Raw genomic sequence first — 24,628 nt, forward strand, 5'->3', positions numbered from 1 at the left:
GTACTGTTCACATACTCTGGTCTGGAACATCAGATCTTTCTATGCCAATCAAATTAAGGATTAGTAGATTTCACATTTATGGATTTGACAGATAATTTTATCCAAAGCAACTCACACTGCATTTAAGGTATACATTGCATGAGTTCTTGCATTCTCTGGAAATTGAACTCATTGAACCCAAACCATGCTCTACAGTTCGAGCTACAGGAAGTAACCATGCTATAAAACATAATATAAAAAACACTAAGTGCCTCTAAAAAGTCATAGCTCTAAATACATATATATATTTTCATCTGTAGGCTACTACTGACAGTTCTTAGTTCACAACAGGCCTGGAACAATTTGATGATAAAGACCAAGACCAGATTAATAAAGTCCTCAAAATTGTTGGTGCTTTCCCAGTGTTAAACTTGTAGCTGCATTTTCTCATTTAGTTTAAGAGACGTTCCACTAAGCTAAGAAGTCACTTTTATCGATGTGCTTCACCGCAGGGAGGAAGGCGGGCGCGCGCACTGAACGCTGTCTGGTTTTGCTGTTTGAGGACGGGAAGAAAAAAAACAGACGCCACGCGCGCTTTCTCCAGTGCAGACAGCGGCGGCTCGAGCGCCTCGGATGAACTCGGAGGATGGTTGATGCGCGAGACCTAGGCCAGCCACGTAGCGATGGCTTGTAAACCAGAACAGCGGTGGGCTCGGACCGTCTAGAAGCAAGCCAGAGCGATTTACGATAGTTCCCTTGCGCGTGCATGCGACTGCGCGCTGTTCGTAAAAACTCACGGTGTCCGCCGAGGAATAGTTTATCTGAAGCAAATCGGGTTTTTTTTGTGTTTTATCCGATCCCTACACAACTTGAGGTGCACGGTATGAGGGAGAGGGCGCTCGTGTCTCGGGTGAGTACTCTTCGCTACAAGTTAATTTCTGCTTTTACGTTTATTTACAGCGATGACAGTTGTTTGTCGCATGCATAGAAACCATCCCTCGAACATCTGTCAAGGTATGATGCTGTCAACGTGACAAGCAATGCACGGCACGACTTATTTTTACCTGTCGGTTTGCAGGGGTTTTGTTCAGAAAGAAAAGGAATCGTCAGAAATGTTATTGTTTTCTTGCCAAATTCTGTTATGCATGCAAATGCGTTTAGAGTCTTCTGCAACTAACTGCTCGCAAACCGCGAGGGCATCTCAGTATGAATGAGAAAAATCTCTGAAGGAGTACAAATCTGGGCGGTTTGGGGGTGTAAAAAAAGTGAAAGTCGCACACGACGAGGATGTTAGCTTGCTATGAGCAATGGGGTTAAACAGTCTAATTGCCGCTGCATGTGCTTTATAAAGCGGGTCGATTAAAATCATCACGACTGGGCTTTTGCAGTCGCATCGAATAATTTTGCAAAAGCAAGTCCTTGCAGTAGCGATACGTTAGTCCACTGCACGCAGCTGTATGTGCGTGCACTCGGGCTGTTAGCTCTGCTAGCCGAACGGCCTGCACGCCCGCCGTCCCGACCAACCAATGTTTCCTTCTGTTTAACCCTTTCTTTGCGTCGCTTTCCCAAAAAAGTTACTCTTTGCCAGTGAGTTGCTGCACACCCTTTGCTCCTTTTCTAACTGTTGTGACAGTATAGTCTGAGCCAACTGCGCTGTATACCCGTATTTTTTCTCATTTTTGGGGTGGACGTGATGGAGTTTGGAAGTGTGTTGTGGATGCGCGCGCTAGGCCCTTCTCAAACGACAGCGTTAGCTCGAGCTGCTAGCGCTGATTTTAGGAGAAGGGGGCGAAGGAATTTTGATATTTGTTTTACGCCTTTTTTGAAATTAAGTATCTTTTTTTTTGTTAAACGAGTTCTGTAACAACCGTGATGCATTTCTGTGACTGACAAGCCAGAAAGCCCATTATTTTGTGAGATTATTTCCCCGCTTCCCTTTTATCCAGTACCCAAGCTGGTGGTGAAGTCTCACCAACTTCATTGGAGAAGAGATTTTCTCCAGAGCTTGTGTAATTCACAGTGTCCTTGAAGACCCACAAATCAAGGCGATTCAGCAACATTTAAGTTCGTATTAGATTTGTTCACCCTGTGTTTACTTTATCTTTTTCTTCTAAACATCTTCGTGATGCTGTATTCATAACGTTTCATTGACACATTCAGGCTGCAGTGTGGTGGTAGATGTCAATTCATGTATCCTAGGTATCATATCATATTCGAGTATCATTTAATTATAAATTAAATATTAATTCAATTAAACTGCATGATTGTCTCTTAACGTGAAAGATTTTATAAATCAAGCTCTTTAGAAATTGATATAACCAAAAAGACTTGATGTAGACTCACAGTTGATAGAACATTTTTTTAGACTGACAGTATATTAGGCTTCAAAGCGTCTGTGTCTGGCACACCTGCAGTGATGCTCTCCTGCTGTGAAAAAGTTTGAACATGTTAAAGGTGAAGTGTCATTTTTGATGTTAAAATTCTCTTTTATTTCAGCTTGTATGTGGAGAAAACTAAAGAAGTGAAAAGTATTAAAGCTGTTGTGTCTTCAGTATGCGCAAATTTGTGCGTGAATGTTTTCATGAAAATACATGATTCACCAATAACTTCTGTACTAAAATTTATTCTTAAAGTACGAAAAAGTGTAGGAACAATTGAAACATGCAAAAATCACATACTCTGGTCAAGTCACCTTTATTTATATAGCGCTTTTTACAATGCAGATTGTGTCAAAGCAGCTTTACAGTGATAATGGGAAAATAATTTTGGCTGCACAGCAGCTCTAGAAGAAAATAGTGTCATTGTCCAGTGAATGTATGCACGAAGTCAGTTAGGTATTGATTCATTCCATTGTAAAAATCTTTAGTTATTAATTTAGTTAATTCATTTATACAGCAACTCTGAAGAAAACAGTGGTCCAGTTCATTTCAGTTTGCATACAATGGTGTCAATGCAAGCAGATCAAAAACATTGTTAAATATCAAGTGTCCCCAACTAAGCGAGCCAGAGGCAACAGTGACAAGGAACCCAAACTCCATCAGGTGACAAAAATGGAGACTAATATTAGCGTAGATGCCATTCTTCCTATGATGTAACGAGTACAACGGGTGTTATAGGAAGTATTCCCAGTTCCAGCTGACCTAATTTATGCAGCCTAACAATCCTTTAACTGATGTGAAAATATAAATTGATAATGTGTTGTGTATGCCAGGTTAAAGAGATGTGTTTTTAGTTTAGATTTAAACAGATAGAGTGTGTCTGCTTCCCGAACAATGCTAGGAAGATTGTTCCAAAGTGTAAAATTGTGTTACATACATAGATATTTCATCTTAAATATATTTTATTGTATACATTGAAAGAGTAAGAAAAGCCACATTATAGCTCGTGCTGTAGGGTTTCTCTGTATTACAATGCCAATATTTTAGCTGTGACAAAAGGCTGTAAAGGAAAAGTTGTGCAGAAAGGCCTTATATGGAGGTGGATTGGTTGTGTTTTATGCAAATGACTAACCTTGGGCATTCAGTTGCTCATTTAGAGTACTCCAAAATGAATTAACATTAGAACATATTCATGTTCATACACAGTTTTTGTGAGAAGCTCTGCTGTTTGTACAAATACAAAATAATCCACACAATTATTAATGAATGAGACCCATTGTTCTGTTTAAATGTTCTAACCAGTAACGAGAGTTTAGGGTGGGACTTTGCATATATAATATAGATAGGGTTAGTTTTCATTTAATTTCGACTCAAAGATGTCACTCATTTGCAACCAATTCTGACAGCCTTTTTATGCTCTCACTGGGCCGTTCATATCATCTGCTGTAGAATGACCTGCATTAAAGGCCTTGGGTTGGTTAGTTTAAGTGCATCTGAAATAGAGTGACTCAGCTTGCTTGTGGTTAATACAGTTGCATAACAGCACTCAAAGAACCCAGCAGCCCTTTCTGAATGAAAGTCAGATTGCGGATTCTCAGTGCTGTCATGGTTGACCTCTCTTGATTGAATAATTAATCAAATTATCAGTGGTCTGTTGCTATTCAAGTTCAGCACAAGGCCAGCAGGTTGGAGGTGTTGGAGACAGGAAAAGATGAAGTGAAAAAAAAATTTGCAAAATGCATTTTTAGTTTTTAGCTGTTGCAAGTTTCGCTTTCAAGTCATTTGAAAGTAAAGTTTACTTAACCTGCATAAACCAGACCTAAAGTCATTTCTTGTGCACTAGATTCACCTTAAAATCTGATCATGAAAGTTTTCTTTCTGGCTGCAATATCAATTAAAGAGATTAAAGTGGTTTTGGTGATTAAATGAGGTAAATTTGTTCAGGGGTGATTGGGCGAGGTGATGTGTGTGTGTGTGTGTGTGTGTGTGTGTGTGTGTGCGGGGGGGTGGGGGGGGAAGGGCTTATGGGGTCATATTCTTGATCCTCGGTCCTTGAATCAGTAACAATTGATTGGGATATTTATGCTAAATGGTGAGTAATTTCATTGGTCGTAGAGATTTTGATTCTGTGATTGTCAGCCACATCAAAGCAGCTTGCTTTTCATGTGCGAGGAAACCCAGGATTAGTCACCGTTATCATCCCCCTACTTGCTCACGATGATGAGAGAAGCGGACTGATGCTTTGCGAAACTTCAGTTACACTACTTGGTCTTGAAGTGAGAAAAATGAAATAATTGAGAATGAGATTGTCTTCAGGCCTGTAAGTCACTGTACACATAGACAGATTTGTAGATGCAAACACATGCACCTTGAATTCTTGTTTACATGTGTAAATAAGTGGTGTTTTTTCCTTCATTTCCTCCTCAGATGTGCCGTTAGATGCTGTGTTGCAGCACCCAGAGCACTGTGAGAATCTGATGGGTGTACTCAATTCATGAGTGTTGTGACAAAGGTGTTTTAACTATCTTTTTGCAGATCTTTAGTAAAGAATTAACATTACAGGTCTATTTAATATGAATGTTGAGCATCATTTGGAATTTAAAGTGACGATTTTGCCGTGATTTAAAGCACACAACAGTATTTACACATAGTGGATAATGTGCCAGGCCAGTCTTTGAAATATATGTACAGTAATATGTGTTATACATGCCGGCTACTTTCCTGTGACTGACGCACACGCTCTGAGATGTGTGACCCCTTATGCACCCATCCTGTGGTCACATATACTGCGCTTTCCAATTCTCAGAAAGTTTCAAAGCGCACAGGAAGAAAGGTGGAGGTGTGTGTATATGGCTGTATCTGTGTGGGTATGTGTTTGTGTGTGTATAATTGTATACGCGTGGGCGTTTGTTTGTGTAAATGGTTTTGTTTGTGTGGGTAGGTTTATGCGTGTATGTGTGGCCAATTCGGTAATGTAAACTGAGGCTGCAGGAGAGCTGCATGATTCAGGTGAATTAAGTCACGCTTAATGGTTAACATGCAAGGTTTTAAACAGTTTAAAACTAACTATTTTTGCTCAATTGTGTTTCTGTAAACAAAAAAACAAGCATGAACCTGAGTTTCATGCACTCTTATTGAATCTAAAGCTAAAGTTTGAGTTGTTAGTTTGTAGGGTATAAAATAGGGTATAAAAGACTGAAATACTCCAATAAACAGTAAAAATTTTTATATTGTGATGTCTTCACTGGCTGCATGGTAAAACTAGCATACACCTGATTCATAAACAAATTACTCTCATGAACTGTTTTTTTTCAAAGTCTAAATGTAACGGAAGTAGCTACAGATATTTTCTTCTGGATTATGATGTACATCTGAGTGAAACGGATTTTCAAAATTAAAAAAAATGTAGGCGGGGTCTTGGTAAAATCTATTGGTTGTTGATTGGATGGAGGCAGATCTGAATTCAAGCTTGCAGTTGTTTGTAAGAAAGACTGACTAAATGAATGGAGAAGTCACCAGAGAGAAGTCTTGTTGTTTCACTGGACATTTGAGTTGTGATATTTTGATTAAAAATTACAAAAAGGTCAAAACTTGCATGGACGAATCGTTCACAATAAGATCAATAGCATGCGTTTAGAAAATAGGCTAAACTTTCATTTGAGTGCAACTTCAATAATTTGTCAAAAAGACTCACCAGTTATTGATTTTAATTAGGCTTTGTGACAATGTGTAGTTAAAACATGAAAATGGAGATAATGGCCTTAAAGTAATAGTCACCTAAAAATGAAAAATCTGTTATCATTTGCTCATGTCGTTTCAACCCTGTGTGACTTTTTCTTGTGTGGAAGGGAAAGAAAAGAAAAAAAGAATACCTTAAAGGGACAGTTCACCCAAAAATGAAAATTCTGTCATCATTTAGTCACCCTCAGGTTGTTCCAAACCTGTATGAATTTCTTTGTGCTGTTTAACACAAAGGAAGATAATGTGGGAAACTGAATAGTTCTGGGGCACCATTGACTTCCATAGTATTTTTTTTCCTACTATGGAAGTCAGTGGTGCCCCAAAGCGGCCTGGTTATTAACTTTCTTCAAAATATCTTCCTTTGTGTTCAGCAGAACAAAGAAACTCGTACAGGTTTGGAACAACTTGAGGGGGAGTAAATGATGACAGAATTTTTATTTTGGGGTGAACTACCCCTTTAACACAGGTTGGAAGTCATAGAATTGTGGTGACTCAAAGGTGAACTGTATACGTTGTAACGTTATACACTTTCTCTTCTGACTTTACATTTCTGTTAACTGGCCTAACTGTTTCTTTTTTTCGCTTTTCATCATGCAAACTCCGCTTCCCCACCCTCAGACACATGATAGTCGTGACCTTTCAAACAGTGCATACATTCACAGTATAGCTTACTGTAGGAACGCACATGCATACATGTGCGTGTACAGTCTCGGGCATCCTTTCCTGCTGCCACAAGATAGCATGAACTTACTTTCATTTATCTGTATGTTCACACGCACCTTGATGAGTCAACAAGACTTGTGATCCATGAATACGTCTGTAACTTTCTCAATACAAAATGTGCCGTTTGCATCTGTGCAGCACTCAGACAGTCAAAGAAGGTCAAAGATGCCATGTGTCTGACATACTTTTATGGAAAGAAAACCCATCGTTCTCTCAGAAGTGAAATTCTTTGAAAAATTGCAGGTATACTTTCTTAGCATGGCTTAAAGAGGTGGGTTAATGTGAGTCACACTGTTCGTCTCTTCTCAGATGCAGCACTCCGACTAGACGGTGATTATCTTGGTAGTCACAAGGCTTTAGATTTTATCATGTAATGCATGTCAAATGCTTTACAATGCATTATTGTTCTAAAGACTCGTGAATATTTCACTGAAACAATTGTTCAGCTCACACAGGCGACTGGCACACATACACTCAAGCAGAACAGAGATGTTCACAGAGAGCCAGGAAGTCAAGGTTGAAGCCGTTAAGAGTAGCGGCACATAAACAGAGATATTTTTCCTGTTTGTGGCTGCCGCTTACTTGTTGTTTAGGTGTTGCTGTTTTTGACTGTGATGACTCAGTATGTGAGGTGGGGTCTTGTGTTGAACATGGGCGATTAAATCAGAGGGACCCTATTTTGATCCCATGAACTATTGTAGCATATTGTCATATAAAGGAGCCATTGATTGTGGATGATCATTCCTTGAGCGCGCACACCCTCCCCACACCCGTTTCAAATCACTCACACTGAAACTTGTGGTCTCATTTTGGTTCTTGAGTGTAACTGTCTCCTTTTTCGGTTGAATCTCTCGTTAAATGAATGTCATACAGATCGAAGGAGAATGTCTCAAACATGTAGTTGAATAGTTATTGTAATAATTGTCTTTTCTGCATGTTTTGTTTAATTATTGGGGGAAATTATATAAATATACATGTAATTTTATATATTGTTGTTGCATTTTGTATAATATATACACATCGTTAAACTTTAGAACAGGATGAATACATTTTTCTTATTTTGTTTAAAGATCATATTTTTTCATTTAGTACTCCCCTTCAGAAGCTATTGAAGATACTTAGATGTTTCCCAGAAGACAAAATAAGTACAACTTACACTGATCTTTTTGAAGTTTTCACGCCCGGCTCTTAATGCGTCATGCTGCCTTCTGGAGCATCAGTGAATGTTTTCACTTTTTGTAGTAGTTGTCTACAAGTTCCTCAATTGCCCTCAGTGTTAAAGATAGATCTCAAAAACATCCAGTCACTGGAAGTCACTTTTATAAATTCAGCTATTATTTTGTTGTGTGGACTAAATGTAAACAGTTATGTAAAATATCTTATTCAAGACAGTACTAAATAAAAACATGCATTTTTTTATGATCCTTCTTATTTTGTTAAAATACATAAAATTTTGCAGATTCTGCAAGGTGTATGTACATTTTCGACCACAACTCTATACCGTTCAAAAGTTTTGGGTCAGTAAATTTTTTGTATGTTTTTTATGTTTTTTATGTCTTGTGCTCACCAAGGCTGCATTTATTGGATCAAATATATAGTAATATTGTGAAATATTCTTACAGTTTAAAATAACTGTTTTCTATCTTAATTTTAAAATAGGGGTGTAACAGGTCATAGTTGATCCATGATCCGTTCGTACCAGGCCCCGCGGTTTGGCATGCATGTGATTCGTGGATTAGATGCAAAGTTTAACTATCATAGAGTGAAAGTTTATCATTTGCATGTTCTGTGCACACACACTCAAAGTGAAAGAGGACACAGAACGGACACATACACACAAAATTCTCAAAATACCCGTCTCGGCAAGTATTCTTGTTGACACAGTTGTTTATGTCTTAAGTGAACGTAAATAGCTTAGAAAGAAGTTGAATGTGTATCATTATAATGGATCCGTGCATTCATTCTTATTGTGACAGCAGCCTATAAATACCTGCTGCAGTCTGTGTCATTAATCAAACAACAAAACACAGCTTCAACAAAGATTCATTTTTTAACAAATAATCTATATTTAATTTATTATGATGTTTAAAAGTGTTATTAAGGACAATACGCAGTGAAAAAGAAATCAATGCGTTGCACATGCTGACTGACACACAGCGTAAAGCCTTTTTCTTCTACTACTTTGTGAATTGATGCACTCAGGGCACAGTTGGAGGATAAAATAATTACTGCAATAAAAAATTAAATGCGCATGTGCGACCTGCGCGAACAAAGTATGCACAGGTTACAAATCCGGCGGTGCACGTACAGTACACGCCTACTCTTCCAATGATGAAATTGGCGTCACGCGTACTGTACACTGACCGTCGCGTACGCTTGAAAAGTGAAGTATACTTTGGCATTCATATTTGACGTGCTTGCTGTTGCACTCTTCTTTGAAAGGATGGGGCGATTTGGAGTAACTGTCCTCTAAACCATCAGGAAGAAGAAAGGTACGCACATGACAATGTTTGTTTCTATTACACTTCACTAAAGCCATACTACAAAAGAAACAAAGAATCGTGTAAAACCCAGTAAACCTTGAGATTATTAGTTGTGACATTAGAACAAAATATATGGATTTGAGAACAACTAAATTAAACAACAATCTCTTAAATATTTTCTAATGTCATTAAACATTTTTATTTAAATTAATGAACAATTTTATTAAACATGGACCTTTATTTCTACTATTGTAGGCTCATTGTAATTGTAAGCAATTAATTTAGACAAGTTCAAACTGGGTGACGGTTATTACAGAATTGCCTCAAAGTCGCGCATCTTCGGAAGCAGAGTTGCACAAAAAGTTACAAAAAAATGCCGTGCACACCGCCACGTTAAATGGGGTCTCGCGCACGACTGCCCGCACCACATTGACGTAATTTTTGCCGTGCACCTTCACGCTCGTGTGGACGCATTGAGTATAAACCAAGCCTAAAGGGATAGTTCACCCAAAAATGAAAATTCTGTCATCATTTATTCACCCTTATGTTGTTCCACACCTGTAAGATTTTTTTTCTTCTGTTGAACTAAAAAGAACCTTCTGAAGAATGTTGGTAACCAGACAGATGATGGGAGCCATTGACTTCCATAGTAGGAAAAAAAAATACTATAGAAGTCAATGGCTCCCATCATCTGTCCGGACAACATTTGTGCTTTTTTAAATATTTGTTTACATTTTATTTGTTTGCAATATGTGACTGTAATTAAAAAGTGTAATATAAGTGTAATGTAATCTTAGTAAAACATGCATGATCGGATCAAATAATCACTACGGGCCTACTTGGCAGATAAACCCAGCAACCAATCCAAATGCTTTAGCAACCACATAGCATCACTTGTGCTGGTGACTTCGGCATGGGTAAGCACTGAGGATATTGTTTCTGCAAGTGACTTGTTGTGACATGTTTGGTGGCAGTGATGAAGTGTGTGAAAATATCCCAGATTGTTTAGAATATGAAAATATGTTTCACCCATTGTGTGACTGTTTTCTGTACTCAGCTTCTTGTGGTTTAATTTCGAGTTGCTCACACACACTTGTGCTGAGAAGCGAAACGGTTGCGGTCTGGTGTGTGTATCTGATTAGTAGTGAGATTCTAGATGTCTACACCTTAACCAGGCTGCAGTTTCGTTTCTCTTTCTTTTTCCCTCTCTTATTCTCTTGCTTTCTCTCTCTCACACACACACACACACACACACACACACACATACACATATAAAGGATGTATGGCACCTGATTTGGAGACCAGAAGGTTTTACCAGGTAACAGTCACTGCAGTGACTGTAATTGCGGAGTTGTTGTGTTATGTTGCCACGATTATAAAGCCATATCGTACCTGTTCTTGAAAATTTGTTTGATGACACACTGCTCTTGTTTCAATGGTAGTTGTGGTTCATTTACCCGCTTTGATGTATTGAATTAAATGTGGCTGCTCAGCTGACACCTGGTATAATTGCTTTCAATTGTCTTTCATTCCTTTCGCAACCTTTCACATAATTTCTTGCTCTCTTTCAGGTAGTATCTGGCTGCAGGGTGCTGATTCGGAGCAGCTGGTAATGAATGCGAGATCTAAGCTTTGAGTTCAGCGGCGCAGAGACGCCGTCACATCACTCACTGAGAAGAGGCGGCTTTTGTGTCTGAATCAGCAGAGACTGTTGTCTTTCCAAGTGAAATCGAGATGCTGTTGAGAGACTGAAGTTTGGATCTAAAGCCAAGACAGCTTTCATTTGGATCAGGATGAAATATGTGCATATAGTTGCACAGTGAGGCAGACTTCATGTGAGTACTTTGAGGTGAAACATTTTAGGGCTGCACGATTTGGGGGGAAAAAATATAATATAATGTAATGTAATACAATATAATGCAATATACTCGCGCCAGCTCAGAGATCCACTCGGTCAACTTACTGTGGTAAACGCTCCACAATGGTATCGCTTTTTACAACGTCGGGCACATAACGATAATTAATATGATTAGCCTTTTACTTGACTACGTTATCAAACAACCAATAATGTTTTGCTAATGTTACACAAACCATGTTTACATTCGCCATGTCAGAGTCAGACAGCTGCCTTTTAAAAATCAGTATCCTTACAAACGATTTGAACAACTCAGAACGCCGGTGGAGAAAGGCATATACAGGGTATCCGCGGGGCATTAAAAAGCATTAAAAGTCATTAAATGGATTTTGCGAAAATTAAGGCCTTAAATAGCATTAAAAAGCATTACATTTTATTTCTACAGGCATTAAATTTTTTAGATAGTTTTGAAGAAAATACTATCAGTTTATTTTGAATAAAGCCTAAATAATTAATAACTTTGATTTTCTGTCGCAAAATATGTACATTGTGTGATAAGCACACGGAACCAGTTTGGTAATTGCCTCCGGCCGGTGCAAAATTGCCGTAACGCCGGTTTGGACAGCGGCGCACTGGGACCTGTAGATAGAGGGCTGCATCGGTGTTACCAATTTAGCGCCTTTTTTCTAAGAAAGTGCGTTGTGACGAATATCGACTTGTTAACCTGATCTAGCTTTCGAGATCCACTACCGCACGAGTAGTCTTGCTTTCCTGCCGCAGTTGAGAATGTGCGCTCTGTCAGAGAACAAATAAAATAGATACTATTGCTTCTAACCTGAGTGATCATTCTACGTGTACATATAGCCACAATCACAGCAAATGTCTTTATCTTATGTGTATGGTGATTTTGTCAGACAACTCGATTATAAATCAGGATTTTAGTGCTGGTTTAACATGTCAGGGCTCGAACTTTACTTTCACGACCGGAAGGACCTCATTAAAACAATACCAAAAAAAAAAAAAAAAAAACCCAGCAACTTGGGAATCGCCAAAACGCGAGTATGACTGATTTTATTACATTTAGTGTAAGTGGCGATCGATAGTGGATGATAATAGGCTGTATGATGTAGTGATGATAACAAGGTTGCGCTGTTGAGGTTCGCGCATTTCTCGAGGAGAAATGGAAACGGGAGCGAAGCGCACACAAAAAGAAGCTCGGTTAAACATACTGAGGTAAAAATTCAAAATGTGGAGTTTTTATAACTTCATACTGGTAAGCGAAACCACACAACCAAGAATGCTGTTTTCCTAAATATCACGATTAAAAACGTGACACTGATTTCATACAACAGTTAAATTAACAAGTAGTTAATATCAAGCCACTTACATTTTAGAAGGAACATCGACTGCGAAAATAGTTTCAAACAGCAGCACCAAAGCGCAACACTCAGCCTTGTTTTCATTACTGAGTGATTCAGCGTTTTGAACGAATCGGTTGAGTTAAAGATTCAATGACCCATTCATAAACAACTGCCTCATTCTTGAATGAATCAGCCATTGGTATGAATCGTTTGAATGAATGAATCAGTGACTCACTCATTAAGACGGTTACTTGCCGCCACCTACTGGTGGTTTAGTTTCATTTTTAAAAGTATCATTCCCCCCCAACATTTCATATTTGTATTTTCAAAAAATATTTAAAACAATCCCATAACATTATTTAATGCAGTTGTAATCAGTCAAAAATATGCAGATTTACATATGTCAAAGCTGCAATATTCTGAAAGGATATTGCTTCAGAACAAATTTATATTTCCACCACAAAAAAAATTTATTTTTTTTCCGGACAAGCAACTGTTTTACTCGTACAAGTGAATGACCGATTTACGCGTGTCCACATGACAAGGCTTAATGTCGAGCCCTGTATGAAGTCTTAATGGGCCGCGTTTCAGTCACCATTTCATATTGTCTGACAACAAAAACAGAAAAATATATAGATAAAACAATTTTATTGGGAATTTGGCTGTATTAAAACACATTATGTGAGCAAAAGGGTAGCAGCAGAGAAGCAAACAAATCTAAAGGGCTGACACTTGGCAGAATGCAAATGTAACAATGACATGATGAATTTTCGAATTAACGTATGCCGTCATCTATCGACATTTAGCAACGTATATATATATGGCATTAAAAATTGGCATTAAAAAGCATTAAATTAGATTTGATGAAACCTGTAGAAACCCTGATATAGTTCATCATAACATCGTAATATACATCATACAAACACCCTATTGCTAAATCTACACGATTTTTCACATCAACAGAAAAATATACTGGGATAACCTGGCTTCTCTCAAAACTCCCCTGCTAGTTAATGATATGCTAAAGCCCGCCGGCACGTTGACGTGATTGGTCACAAGGTAGTTTGTGACGTCACACACACCAGCGATTTCAAACCACAGGTTTGAGACAGTCTTTTTTCACTGCAGTTTTAAGGAGAAAATACTCAGCAATGGTGTTGACATTAATTTGCACATGGTTTGACTTAAATCATATTAAAAACACCACATAGACATATAAACAACATTAAAAACGATTTTCACCACAGGGTTTCTTTAATATTTCTCGTTATAAGTTTGGGAAGATGGTTGACGCATGTTGTGTGCCCAAATGACCCAAATGAACAGTGGATCAGGAGCTTCTTGCATGTAAAAGAACGCAGTGCTGTGCTTCGCTCTATTGAATAATTAAATTGCAGCCTTTGTGATATCCATATTGCGATTTTGGTTTTAACGCGATTAATCGTGTGGTCCAATAACATTTGTTGAACTGTTAAGTCTTATTCATTTTTTTTTTGTCTTCCAGTCTCACTTTTTTCATATCTCTTTCTTTTTCTTTAATGCCTTAGTGGACGTAATGGAGGCTCGTTTTGGGCTAGGCTAAGGCGTCTCTCTTCGTCTCTCCTCCTCTACACTCTCTTGCCCTCCTCTCATTCACTCGAGAGGAGGGGTGCATTATCTCCTGTATCGCCCTCGACAGGAAACAGCAGTTAACCTCAAACATATAGAGGCAAACACTCTGATTCAAGCAAGCAATCGGCTGCCGATGAAGTCCTGCCACACACTGAAGGAGGAGGTGTCTGGCCCAGAGACCATGTCTCAAGAGGAGGGGCAAATGACTCAACCTTCCCAAACGTACTTCGACAATGCTTCCGCTCCTGATGCCGAGCTGTCGGCGAAACTGTACAAGCGAGAAGCTGCGGCCAAACCATACTCAGTGGTCATTGACAACACGATGACTACGAGGCCAGAGTTGCAGATGCCCTCAGACTTGAATCCCCATCCTGCCCAGACTCAACCGTTTTACCGGGAAGGGTCTGGAGCAGCTGTGACGAAGAGCGGAAATGGAGGGACGTCAGAAGATTCCGAAGCTGAAGAAGGAGCCGGGGCAGAGGACGAATTCAAACGAGGGCAGATTATCGTAGAGGTCAACCTCAATAATCAGACCCTGCACGTATCCAAAGGAGATGATACGGCAAATGCGAACACTGCAGGAGACGACAAGAGCAATAGTGAGGAAGAAGAGGAAGATGAGGAGGAGGAGGAAGAGGAGGAGGAGGAAGAAGAAGATGACAGCATTGAAGAAGACTACAGCGATGAGGAGGATCAAGATGAAGAGGAGGAGGAGGAAAACAACAATCGGCGAACAAGAGCACAACGTACGCACAGGGGTCGAGCAACTGCTTCGCCACGTTGTAAGAGTCGCCGCGTAGCCCCTTCATCGACGGGAAACGTAACCACAACGACCGCCGGTGTGACAACCAGGGGGCGGAGGAAGAATGCAGAAGCCCCACCCCAAAAGCGTAGACCTGCCAAGGAGGCCAAAGGCTCCACCGCCTCTGCCTCCGGAGCCACGGGAGGAGGAGCCAAGGGAGAGGGTGAGGAGAAAGAGACGCTAGCATGTGAAAAATGTCCACGTGTGTTCAACACCCGCTGGTACCTGGAGAAGCACATGAATGTGACTCACAGACGCATGCAAATCTGCGACAAGTGCGGAAAGAAGTTTGTGCTGGAGAGTGAACTGGCTCTTCACCAGCAGACAGACTGTGAGAAGAACATCCAGGTAAGAGGGTCTTCCCGAACTTTTATGGAAATGCCTCATGCTTAGTAAAGATCTTGTGATTAAGATCTTTTGATTAATAATGACATTTCTGTCATTAATTACTTACCCTCATGTCGTTCCACACCCGTAAGACCTTCGTTCATCTTCAGAACACAAATTAAGATATTTTTGTTAAAATCCGTGAGCTATCTGGCCTTTGATAGACTGCAATGTTATTACCACATTCAAGGCCCAGAAAAGTAGTAAAGACATTGTTAAAATAGGCCATGTGACTACAGTGGTTCAACCTTAATTTTATAAAACAACAAGAATACTTTTGTGTGCAAAAAAACAAACAAAAATAATTACTTTATTCAACAATTTCTTCTCTTCCATGTCAGTCTTGTAGAGAAGCTTCCCAACCCCAAACTTTTGAATGGTGGTGTATATTAAACTAAAAATTATATTAAATTAACTTTGACCAAAGCTAAAAAAGCTGAAGTTAAGCTAAAGGTTTAATTTTCTCTTCCATATTAAATGCTTAAGTAAAACTTAAAGTATATTACATTGCGCTGATATTAAATTTCTGGCTGATTGTTTTCAGTAATTGTTTTCATATTATGGCTGATAAATGACCAATATTTAAATTATGTAAAATAAAGTAAACATTTATTTAAATAGCACTATTCTATACAGTTGTCAGATAGTACTTCACAGTATATTAAAACAAGTGCTAGTTACAAAATACTTATTTGTCTTAACTATATTAAAACACAAAAACTAAAATCAATCGTTCAGGTATAACAACCTTATAATGTACAGTATAAAAGATGGATATTAATTTTGAGATTGGCTAAAGATTACATTTAACTTATTAAATTATTACTGTTTTCAATGACAAATATATTGGTGACGGCAAAGGTAATCTAAATGTAAAAATAGAAGAAAAATAACATGCCCAATTAAAAGTCCAGTATCAGCCAATACAGATTGCCAAATAAATTGATAACTGATGTATTAATTTCAGATCTGTATGCCAGTAGATTTGAAATATGAAATGTATTAGAGGTTAGAAATGTGTTAATATCAGTCCTGACCAGCAGAGGGAGACTTCATTCATGTTTAGAGCGTCATTGAGACTCAAATGGGTAGACAGATTTACAGAGAAGATCAGAGAAGATATACTACTAAATATGTTATTCTTGCACTGTATAACAATGTATCTTTTTGTGTCCCAGTGTGTGTCATGTAATAAGTCCTTTAAGAAGCTGTGGTCCCTCCACGAGCATATTAAGATTGTCCATGGATTTGCCGAGAAGAAATTTGCCTGTGAGATTTGTGAGAAGAAATTCTACACCATGGCCCATGTCCGTAAGCACATGGTCGGTACGTATAGTAAACATGTACACAGACACAATTCAACACTTCCTTAGTGTCAAACATCATCAAGATATTTTTTAAAAGTCTATATAGCCACAAAATACACTGGTGAAGCATGCTTGTGCCTAATACAACAGGTCTTCTGTCTGTCTGTAGCTCACACAAAGGACATGCCGTTTACCTGTGAAACCTGTGGAAAGTCTTTTAAACGCAGCATGTCTCTGAAAGTACATTCACTGCAGCATTCAGGAGAGAAGCCCTTCCGTTGTGAGGTATGAACACATTATATGACACACTCCATAACTGTTATTGTGACTGTGAGAAGGAAAAACAGTGGGAAATGCAAATGATAAAATGCAACGAATCATGTAATCATGCACTTAGGATGTGTTAATGTCAAAAGACATACATATCATGGAATGATTGAGTGACATCTTTGAAAACCATAAATTACAAAATTATAAATTCCTAAATTATGCAAGGTAGAAGAAGATATAATTCTGGTTATGAGTGTTGAGTCATTGTTTAATTTGCGATGTAAGGTCTGGGTACTGAACCAGCTGAAAACCATTTCTCTGCATAAACAATTCTTCTGCTCCTTAGGAGCACAACTAAACTGTTTTTATATTTACATCCCTCTCTGTTGGCACCATGGTTTCTCCATCTTGAACCCCCTTTTATTTGTGTTTGACTGTTTCTTGCAGTTTTAAACACCAGTGACACCTTTATTAATGTGCCATTTGAAAAAAAAAAAAAACACTTTACTAAATTTGTCATTTGAAAACTCTAAAATACATTCCTGAAGTGTAATAACGTATTAAACAAACCGTATTAAAATAATCATATTTCCAGTTTCCAGTTTGTCCATATTTACAGCTTAAATTTGTTTTTGGTAACGCTGTAAAACACCTCGTCCACAGCAGAATGTTGACATGGACAAACAGCAGTCTGTATTTCTGTATATTTGAATAAGAGAGTGAATAAAGATTAGCTTATTACTGTTCATTGCATTTTGTTTGTTGCATTTGTTTACTGACGTCTTTTGGCCAATTTATGTAACCAGTGTTTCCATTAGACTGGAGCTTTTCTGAAAGTGACGTTTGTCAGCCTGTGACGAGCTCTGTGTGTGTTTGTGTGTAAATATGCAACAGAAAATACATTTGGACTTTTTAGGAAATATCCGTTGTTGTTTTTTTCATATTATATTTTTAGCATTGGTTTCTTTCTGTCTTTTTTAGCAAGTGTCCCAACCAAGGAGGTTAGAAAACTATCCGTTAACATTTACATTTATTTTAATGGCAGTTTGGCTGATTGCTTGCAAAAAAAAAAAAAAACCTGACTAAAATTTGATGCTATAGTCAGAGCAATATATATATTGACTACATTTAAAGGATATTTTTCTCAGAATGCAAAAACTATGATTTTTATAATTGTTTGCACTTTATTTTTAAAATGTTTGCTCTCTAGCGGCTATTAAAATAAGCAATGCTGCGGTTTGGTTTATATTTATTGCGTCCCCTTGTGGACTGTTGATTTAAAAATGTGGTGTTTGTTGATCTTTTCCACCTAACTGAAATTGTTTTTTTGATTTCAAATGTAATTTAAATTTTGCAAATATTTAAAGGGGTGGTTCGCTAAAAAATGAGAATTCTGTCATCATTACGTAGAGTCTCATCACCCTTAAGTTGTTCCAAACCTGTATAAGTTTCTTTGTTTTGCTAAACACGAATGAAGATATTTTGAAGAATTTCGGTAACCAAACAGTTGACGGGCACCATTGACTTCCATAGTATTTTTTTTTTTTTTTTTTTTTTTTTTCCATACTATCAAAGTCAATGGGGCCCATCAACTTTTTGTTTACCCATATTCTTCAAAATATCTTCTTCTGTGTTCAGCAAAACAAAGAAATTTATACAGGTTTGGAACAACTTGAGGGTGAGTAAATGATGGCAGAAATTTCATTTTTGGGTGAACTAACCCTTTAAGTGAGAAATTCTAACTTAGTTTCTCTGCCCTGTTGACAGCCCTAGTATGGACAGACAAATTGCTTGTCAGTGGAAACGTGTCTCATCACTGTTCGGATCACTGTTCGGATCACTGTTTGGATCAGTTTGAGGATCAGTTTGCTCTGTACAGATTCATTTTGAATATATATTTTATGTGTTCTTTTTTTCTTTTTTCTTTTTTTCTTTCAGCTGTTCTTTGGGATATCTTTTCCATACAAGCACATTATGGGGTGTGTACATCTCGTGAGGGTGGTCAGGGTGGGGCTCATTGGTTTCACTTAAGGATGTCGTATGAGAGAGTCTGAATGAGTGGGATTGGCCTGATTCCTATAAATAGTATGTTAATGACAGGCTTATGAACAGTAATGACAGGTTATTATGATCATATTACAAAGTTGGGATTGCTTCAGTCTGGCCCCGATTTAAAGTGAGGCTGAACCAGCATCCACCCACATGCTGTCTATTTCTGTCTGTGCTTGTGTGCAGAACTGCGACGAGAGGTTCCAGTACAAATACCAGCTGCGGTCTCATATGAGCATTCACATAGGACACAAGCAGTTTATGTGCCAGTGGTGTGGCAAAGACTTCAACATGAAACAGTATTTCGATGAGCACATGAAGACACACACAGGTGAGGTGCACAAACACACAGTCACACTTATGGAGGGTGAATAGAGATAGACTCTCTTTTGTTCTCTTTCAAACATAATTTGTGGTTAATTTTACTATAATAATGATTATTCTACAGGTCCCCCCTCACACACAAAAAATGTGGGCACACTTAAAAATGAATGCCATTGCATTATATAACTAAATAACAAACCAAATGGAATTTGCAGCACACTTTTCTAGATAAAACATTTCACCCAAACATTAAAACTTGGACACTTTCTAAATGTAAAACTAAGTGGAGCATGTCTATTGCACTCCAGAAAACTCATGTTTGTTCTATTTCAATTATAAGTTAATTAAAATAAAGAACTAATGCAACACAGTTCTTGAATATTTGGAAGTTACTTTTATTAATTTTATTGTAAAATAGAACTTAAAGACTTAGTTCACCCAAAAATTTCTGTCAGAAAATTCTGTCATTAATTACTCACCCTCATACATCTTTAGTACCTTTCTGGGCATTGAAAAAGGAAATTATCTTGCTAGCAATGGAGGCCTCACTGAGCTGTCGGATTTTATCAAAAATATCTTAATTTGTGTTCTGAAGATGAACGAAGGTCTTACGGGTGTGGGACGACATGAGGGTGAGTAATTAATGACATAATTTTCATTTTTGGGTGAACTAACCCTTTAATCCATTTGCTATCGGATTGGATTAGTTCTTGTATGCCAAAAAAAACTATCAATTAAAAGCAGCTAAAAAAAATGAAACAGTTTAAAATGTATGATTATGTATATTTTATTATACTAATAAGTTATTGTAAGTTCATAAAACAAGACTAGAGCAATTCCATTCAAAAAGATCCATTTATTTAGTGTTGTTGGAAAGATCTAATTAAATCATCTAAATGAAAACGTTTATATTAGGTTTATTGAAGATTTTTATTCTCTGAGTGCCTTACTGGTTGCTCTACATGTGTAATTTTAGAGTTTTTGTGAATCCTCTGGTCGGTCCTTCAAGTCTAACCTTGTAGTGGACACATTTAAACTCTTGTGGTTAAACACTCCAAGATGTTCTCCACACATAAAACTCATGTTGCCTGTGTGGCTTTATTGCCATTCTTCTGTTTCTCTTCAGGTGAGAAGCCATTCATCTGTGAGATCTGTGGGAAGAGTTTCACCAGTCGGCCCAATATGAAGCGGCACCGGCGCACGCACACTGGGGAAAAGCCGTACCCTTGCGAAATCTGCGGCCAGCGATTCCGCTTTTCCAACATGCTTAAGGCACACCGAGAGAAGTGCTTCCGGGTCACCAGCCCGGTGACCCTTCAGCCTGCCAGTATGGCACTTCCCATTCACCTTACTGGCCACACCCCTTCTTCAAGCCACACCCCTACCCCAACCCAGCCCGCCCAGTCGACGCCCGTGGGCTCCGTGATGATCAGTTCCGCCACGGTGGGGCCTCTGCCACAACGATCAGTCACCGCGCACGGCTTCGCTCATTTGCACATGCAGACCGTGCCCGCACAACATCACCCCGCCCACACTCACACTCCTGTCCATCACACAGGACACGCCCCTATGACGAGCCATACCCCTCAGCCAATCACAGTGCAGCCTTCTGTCCTGCCTCCTCCCCCTGCCCTATTTAAGAGCGAGCCAATAAACCACTGCGCCCACGAGGACGCGTACCTGCGACAGGGCGCCGCTCCGCAACACCACTGAAACGCTCTCTTGTACACAAACTCACTAATGTGAAATCAGGGCGGACAGACGGACTTCATACATCAGCATAATTCTCACAGGAATTGGAAAGCTGGAACTGCAACATGTATGTATGTGTGTGAGATTTAAAAAAAAACCTCATACTACAAACCTACTTGCCACTAACACTCGTGACCAAACAGAATTGTTAGACAGCTGAACTCTGAACTGATCTCAAGAAATTCATAAAGCATTACTCGGATTCACTTCACATCACTTCAAACTCACACTCACAATGATCAAAATGCCATTGGGGTTTCAATGGCACAACACACTTCTTTGTCTTTTTCTCTGACTCTTTATCGACTCAGCTGCTGTTGCAAAGGTTCTACGGGTTCAAACGTCCATAAGTTAAAGGTCTACATTTCACAAATGCAGTGTAACTTCTTTAGAAATGCAGGTCTTCCCGACAACGGAAAATATCCATATTCTAGTACGCAAGTCGTCACACAAACATAGTATACAGCACTTAAGCAGTAAACTCAGTGTAGTCTATATGACTGAAACTTTTCTGTTGCCTGATTGTGATTGTCAGTGATTTTATTAAAATATTGGAGTTTTCTTTTCCTTTTTTTTTTTTTCTTTTTTTTTAATACAATAAAAATATAATTACTGGGTAATGCCTGTAGCTCTCCGGCATGTTCGGTCGGAGGTTGAGACTGTTAAGGAAGACCAATGCTGTGATGTGTCATAAGTAGGCTGCAACTAAAGGCGAAAAATATCATTAATTAGTTTTACTGTATGTTCCATACAATCTAACTCACTTAACCAATATTTTTATTTGTATAATGTAGATAAACATGCTCTGTGAGACTTTTTAAAAAGGATTTGTATGTTGAAATGAGATGCCTGCTTGTGAGAGTTTGTGTAATGGAAGATGCGGAAAGGGTTTGTTTCCAATCATGTATTCAACTGAATGTACGAGAGGAGTGCGTGTGTGTCTCTCTTTGTGGCTGATCATATGCCTGTGGTGCTGGTATCAAAAGCTGCTTTTTAGTTGCTCTCTGTCTTTTCCTGGTACATGGTTCTTTATCATGCAGATGATTAGTGTGTTTGTGCGAGTGAGTGAGTGAGTCAGTGTTAAAATGGTGACGTTAGGAGCAGCACAGATAAAGTGATGGGAAATCTTGAGTCAATCAGACTTGATTGATTGATTGTGAATTTTTTGTTCTCTCTCATTAGACCATCTGTCCTCTGCACTTTACTGACAAGTAAGAGGTTTGCGCAACTGACAAAGAATTGTTTATCACATGTCCGACATGTGAAAGATGGCTGGCTGTTGGAAAATGGGGAGAATCATGTGGGGATTTGGTTGGGATCCCGTGTTATACATCAAAGAACTTTAGTTAGTCCTATAAGAAGTTGTGTTTTGCCTTCATGCCCCACCCCTCTTTACCTGAGACGTACTCTCATTGGTTCAGATGGCCGTCAATCATGTCCTTTTTTTTTTTAACTCTGTGTGTTTTGGGCTACTTTGTTGTCTGATTCTCTCCATTCTCCATCAGTTGATGGAATGCACTTTCTAATAAAACCTTGCTAGATAAGAAAAATAAGCAGACCATAATAATGTTTATTCTTGTGAGGTGTTTTTAATCAAAATTCTTCTCAGCTAGACTCTTTCAACCTCTCAACTTCAGAAGTGTTTTATTTTTAGCCTTGTGTCTGGTACAGAAATGTCTGACTTTCATTGAGCTCTGTTTTATGTTTTCCTGTTTTTGAGACACCATGTTTGACCTGCATTAATGTTGGGCCTTTTTTATATTGTGCATTTAACACTTTCTGCTAACTTTAAAGAAGTAAAAAAAAAAATGAATTAGCCACAAGCACAACTCACTTGTCTACATTTGTATGTGTACACTGTAAAAAAAAACATGAGAGAGAAAGAAAGCAGTAAATATGGGAAGTGGGGCATTTTAATGAACAGGACTGTTTCTTGAGTATGACCTCAATCTCTTTATACCTTTGACCTTGTTTAGCCCAGTGAAATATGTGATTAGATAAAGTTATATGCTAGCTGCTTTGGGTTTAGTGTCACATTGATATTTTACAATAGTGTTTTGAAAAATAAGCACTTTTAAATGTTAAACTATTAAACATTTTATGCAAAAATTGGGTTAGCTTTACATAAAACAATAGAATTTTGTGTGTGTGTGTCTGTCTGTCTGTCGAAAGCAGAAGTAACAGACGTCAAATAAGCACGTGAATAGAGAGTCCTGACTGATTAAATGACCTCGTTGAACTGGTGATGAAAATGAAACAAAGGACATTTGCATTCAATGTTGTTCTTCACAATGTCATGCATTTGATATGGTTATCTGTGTAGTTACGGGTTCGATTGCATTGGCAGATGCCCTTATGTTCTCAGAATAAATCGATAGTCTTTCTCTCTTTGTATCCTCTGCCCCACTTGGACTTGTTGAAGAGTTCATTTGGATGTAGAATAGACAGTCTGTTATGGACTAACATACTGTAAATAGTCATCAAGTATCAAGACTTTCCTGTTTAGGAATGTTGATAATGACATCCAAGTAACTTTTCCACTCCTCCCAAAAATAGCCTCTTTCTCTCTTTTTTTCTTTTCTTTTTTTTTAACAAGCTGTCATTAGCGTTTCTACAGAAATAAAACTGTGAAGTGCAGGATGTTATTACACTACTAAACCTGCTATTGACTGTGTCCTAACTGCGCTCACCTAAGATTAAATTACACCCACATTACATTTTTACCCATTACAAATTCCCAAATTTAGTTATAAGTCATAAATAATGACAGAATATGTCTTGTGTTTTGTTGATGAACCTTGCGAGACTGATCATTATACTCACTGTCGCTATGGTTACCTCGCGCGAACGCAATTTTTTTTCGCAAGCGTAAATTTAATGTTCTCTGAAGAAAAAAAAATGCTGTTACAACCTAAATATAGTTATGCAAAAAAAATGTGCATAAGTATTAATGTCAGTTGATTAAAAAAAAATACTAATTACATATTTCTCTGTAGTTAATAGCACCTTACATTAAAGTTTTTAATATGATTAAAGGGTTAGTTCACCCAAAAATGAAAATTCTGTCATTTATTACTCACCCTCATGTCGTTCCACACCCGTAAGACCTTCGTTAATCTTCAGAACGCAAATTAAGATATTTTTGTTGAAATCCGATGGCTCAGTGAGGCCTCCATAGCCAGCAATGACTTCAAAACACTGCTTCAGGAAGCTTCGGAGCATGTCGAATCAGCGTGTTGAATCATGATTCGGATCGCGTGTCAAACTGCTAAACTGCTGAAATCACGTGACTTTGGCGCTCCGAACCGCTGATTCATAACGCTCCGAAGCTTCCTGAAGCAGCGTTTTGAAGTCGGCCATCACTATGTAAGTCGTTATTTTGTTTTTTTGGCGCACCAAAAATATTCTTGTCACTTTATAATATTAATATTGAACCACTGTACTTACATGAACTGATTTAAATATGTTTTTAGTACATTAATGGATCTTGAGAGAGGAAATGTCATTGCTGGCTATGCAGGCCTCACTGAGCCATCGGATTTCAACAAAAATATCTTAATTTGCGTTCCGAAGATGAACGAAGGTCTTACGGGTGTGGAATGGCAT

General features: G+C 38.3%; 1 protein-coding gene across 5 annotated transcripts; it reads left to right on the plus strand.

The window, feature by feature from the left end:
• Positions 1–318: 318 nt before the first annotated feature.
• On the plus strand, positions 319–23,416 carry znf652 (zinc finger protein 652). 5 transcript variants are annotated; one of them, XM_051887878.1, is made up of 7 exons: positions 319–889; positions 10,876–11,139; positions 14,068–15,281; positions 16,499–16,646; positions 16,797–16,912; positions 19,133–19,277; positions 20,397–23,416. In XM_051887878.1, the coding sequence occupies exons 3-7, from the start codon at positions 14,265–14,267 to the stop codon at positions 20,981–20,983; spliced, it is 2,013 nt and encodes a 670-aa protein (XP_051743838.1). In that variant the 5' UTR covers positions 319–889; positions 10,876–11,139; positions 14,068–14,264; the 3' UTR covers positions 20,984–23,416. The 5 variants fall into 5 exon arrangements, with proteins under 5 accessions (XP_051743838.1, XP_051743839.1, XP_051743841.1 ...); XM_051887879.1 differs by having other exon boundaries at positions 10,880–11,139; XM_051887881.1 differs by lacking the exon at positions 319–889 and adding an exon at positions 894–993.
• The last annotated feature ends 1,212 nt before the right edge of the window (positions 23,417–24,628 follow it).

This window comes from Ctenopharyngodon idella, chromosome 3, assembly GCF_019924925.1.
Source record: "Ctenopharyngodon idella isolate HZGC_01 chromosome 3, HZGC01, whole genome shotgun sequence".
NCBI classification, from domain to species: Eukaryota; Metazoa; Chordata; class Actinopteri; order Cypriniformes; family Xenocyprididae; genus Ctenopharyngodon; species Ctenopharyngodon idella.